Raw genomic sequence first — 3681 nt, 5'->3', positions numbered from 1 at the left:
CGCATGTAAAAAGAAAACAAAGTAAGATACCATATCTGAAGTCAGGGGAGTCAGTCAAAGTTTTAAAAAAAACCTTCAGAGACAGAGGAAAGGACCTGTAACTGCGAGAACTGTAAAATGACTAAGGAGAAAACTCCTCCCGCTAAAGATTTTCAAGTATATAAAGTCACATGAAAGAGGAGGTAAAACATCACTGTCAGCCTTGGATGGTGTGGTTTTTCAGTGTTGTTTTTGGTTTTGGGTTTGTTTTTTTTTGCCTAGAAAAAAAAAGAGCACCAAGGCTGACATGATTCCAAAATATTTATGGCTTGTGTTCCTTGTGGGTCTTCTGCTCATTGGACACATCCAGTCTCAGCACTGCACCTCAGAGAATGCTTCCTTCAGAAGAGTCACCAGGGAGAACATGAGACTTCTGAGCAACCTGAGCAATTCGTTTCCTCTACAATGTCTAAGTGACATCAACGATTTTCGATTACCCCAAAATGTCCTCTCAAACTCCCAGCTTGCGGAAAGGGGCATCAAGGAAGTCGCCTATGAAATTTCCATACAGGTCTTCAGTGTCTTCAGCCGGCACACCTCAGACTCCATTTGGAACGAGGAATTCCTGACACAAATCCAAAGTGGACTTTCTGAGCAAACGGAATACCTGAAACAATGCTTGGAAGAAGAGGAGAACGAAAATGAAGAAATGACAACACACGAAACAGAGCACCCCGGAGCTCAGGTCATCCAGCAGAGCAAACTAGCGCTGAGGAGCTATTTCCAAAGAATAGAAAATTACCTGAGGGATAAGAAATACTATTACTGTGCCTGGAAGATTGTGGAAGTGGAAATCAAAAGATGTTTCTCCTACTTCCTGAAATTCATAGAACTACTCAGAGGAAATTAGGTATATTTTTAGAATTAAAATTCCATTTCCTTCCCCAAATCTCCTCTCTTTCTTTCTTCGCCTTCTTTTGTAAGGGTGATTGTGCTATCCTGCAATCAGTCCTACTCAGCTGCATGGTGGCTTCTAAGGGGCTTAGGTGCACTGTCTCTAAAGCTTAGCCTTGGAACTTCAGACAGATTCCCCTCTTAAAGGAGGTAACCAACTACTGCCGGGGTGACCCACGGCTTTTGTTAGAAACTCTCAAAGATAGGTTGAAAGGAATAAGATTTTCCCTCTACCAACTTCTCTTTCTCCCTCCTTCCTTGGGCCGTTGTGTATGGGCTTTGCTCTATCTACCTTTGAAGGTCACCTGACAATGGCTAGAGGATAGGGGCCAGAGAATGTTGCAAAATGGAACATTTCGAGCCTTCCTCCTGGGCAGCTAAGGTTGTTTATTCTATAAAAGTTCAGCACATTCAAAGAGCTTATTATATAAGCTCTGTGGACCCAGAACCTTTCCTTTCCCTACCTCTTGCCCAGAGAAAAGACAGCTGCCATTCTGACCCATCTGCTTGTCAGCTTGTTTGGTTTGAAATAATGCAGTTCGAAGAATGGTATGTCATTATTTCAAGAATGAAGATCCAGCCAGGCATGAAGGCGTGTGCCTGTAATCATAGCTATGCGGGAGACTCAGGCAGAAGCATCCAAAGTTCAATTTAGGGGGACCCCGCTGGGCCGGAGATGTAGCACAGTGCTCCCTGGGTTCAATGCCCAGCCCCCAGCCCCACCCCATGAAGCTGTACTTTGCACGGAAAGTGAAAATTTGCATGGACGGTTGAATTAGATGATAATTAAGCTCCCATTTAACTCTTAGGAGCCTGTGATTCTAATGCAGACCACTTCTGCTTATCATGCCTAGTATATATTGTTTGATTCCTACATCTAAAGGCATGAAAATGCTAGAAAAAGTATCAGTCTCTCCTCTCCTTTCTCTCTCTCTCTCTCTCACTTAAAATAAATGCCTGTAGTATATTATAGAAGATTTCTACATTGGATTTTCCTTTTTGGGTCATTTGAGTATATTAGCCATTCTAATTGTATGTGGTATTGTAATATCTTTTTCTCTTACTTAACATTTATTGATTTGTTTTTACTTTTTTGTGATACTGAGCCTGAATCCAGTGCCTTCACACTGAGCTAAGTCTCCAGCACCCCCCCACACACTTTATTTTGAGACAGCATCTTACTCAGTTGCTATATTGCCCAGGCTGCGAATGAACTGGTCTCCCCCTGCCTTAGTTTCTCAGAGTGCTGCGATTACAGATGTGCACGGCCACAGCCTGCCTACCTTAACTGTCCTGGTATGGCCTTTGATCTGTCTTAATTCATCACTTAGCTGAATGAATTTTTCTCTTCCTCTCTCTTCTCTATCCCATTTCAGCACCATCTACTTCAAGCAAGAATTAACACAGCACCCAGGAATTCACAAATGCACAGAGGAGGACGGCTTTAGCCCCTGAGAGGACCTGTCCTGCTAATACTACTGCTAAACTGTTTAAAGACTGTTCTAAGCACAAGGCTCAAAAGAACTTACCAGAGTCTCATGATAAAAATGAAGCAACTTTTAGTCAAAATGTTAGAAGAAATGTTTAAAAGAATTAGTTGAGGATCATGGCATCTGGGTTATTAGCAGTAGGATCCATCAATAAATGAGATAGCATAATGCATTTAGTAAAAACAACTTGTCTCTAGCCTTGCTCCAGATTTGGGGGTTGTCTGTAGCGTTGCTCCAGATTTACACAAGCCAGTAAGCAGAAAATATACACTTGGTGTTTCCTATGACTTTTTGTGATGATGGCTTTGCCCTGTCTCTCCGATTACTCAGCTGGGGTGATGGTAGTTCCTTTAGTAATTTATGGCTGCAGTCTTGCTAAGTATTTGCTATGCATGAAGGAGGAACGGGCCAACAGGGTCAGGGATGTAGCTCAGTGGTACAGTATTTGCCTGAAATGTGTGAGGCCCTGGATTCTAGTCCCAGCACCAGGGGGTGGGTATCTTTCCAGTCAATGCAAATTGTCTGATTGTTCCAGCAGGGGCAGAAGTCAGGAAAGTACGCTTTTAAAAGGGCAAATCTCATCAGAAGAAAAAGAACCACTCCACTGAAAAATAACTAAGGACACAAATTGACAAGAACATAAAGGAAGAAATGCTACCCCAACATGAAAGATCTTTCATCTCATTTTTTGATTAGAAATGCAAATTGAGATATCCCCCCCTCATCGACACGGCAGAGACGGAAAACAACGACAAGGCAGAGTATGAGTCGGGTATGGGACGCAGGGCATCAGGGCACTATTGGGGAGAAGATCAGCTGGTCCACATTTACTGCAGGGCAAAGAGCAATCTGAGAAATCCTAGTAAGTGTACCACCCGTTTCTGGCTTCAGAAATTTATTCTGGAAACTTTGGATAAGATCACCCACTGCTGCCTCTTTCTCTTTTTAGTTTTCACCTATTTTCTATTTCTTCCGCAATAATTTCTGGAGGGATTTTTTTCAAATTCTAAAATTAAAGAAATTATACACATTGACCTGTTTGTTTCCTTACGGGGTAGACGAGGACAAGTACGGTCCTCTCACTTGGTTCACCATGCCGCTTTGGGTTCATAAGCAAAGCCCACAGCAGGTCGGCTTGAGCAGGTCTTTTTGGTTGCTTTCCGCCGATGCTACATTTCAAAGGAATCCTACCTTGGAGAATCATTTTTACAAGGAAATGTTTATTAAAGTAGTTTCTGGTACGTCCAAGATTTTACTT

General features: G+C 42.5%; 1 protein-coding gene across 1 annotated transcript; it reads left to right on the top strand.

The window, feature by feature from the left end:
• The first annotated feature begins 286 nt into the window (after positions 1 to 286).
• On the top strand, positions 287 to 889 carry Ifnk (interferon, kappa). The gene has a single exon (XM_005415249.2). It carries the CDS (start codon positions 287 to 289, stop codon positions 887 to 889), a length of 603 nt encoding a protein of 200 aa, XP_005415306.2.
• The last annotated feature ends 2792 nt before the right edge of the window (positions 890 to 3681 follow it).

Source organism: Chinchilla lanigera, unplaced genomic scaffold (assembly GCF_000276665.1).
Source record: "Chinchilla lanigera isolate Chin_1 unplaced genomic scaffold, ChiLan1.0 scaffold00071, whole genome shotgun sequence".
In the NCBI taxonomy this organism is placed as follows: Eukaryota; Metazoa; Chordata; class Mammalia; order Rodentia; family Chinchillidae; genus Chinchilla; species Chinchilla lanigera.
This window is presented reverse-complemented; position numbering and strand designations above follow the sequence as displayed.

Excerpts from the sequence above, each read along its gene's own strand:
- Ifnk (XM_005415249.2), top strand. The coding sequence starts at position 287 with ATGATTCCAAAATATTTATGGCTTGTGTTCCTTGTGGGTCTTCTGCTC.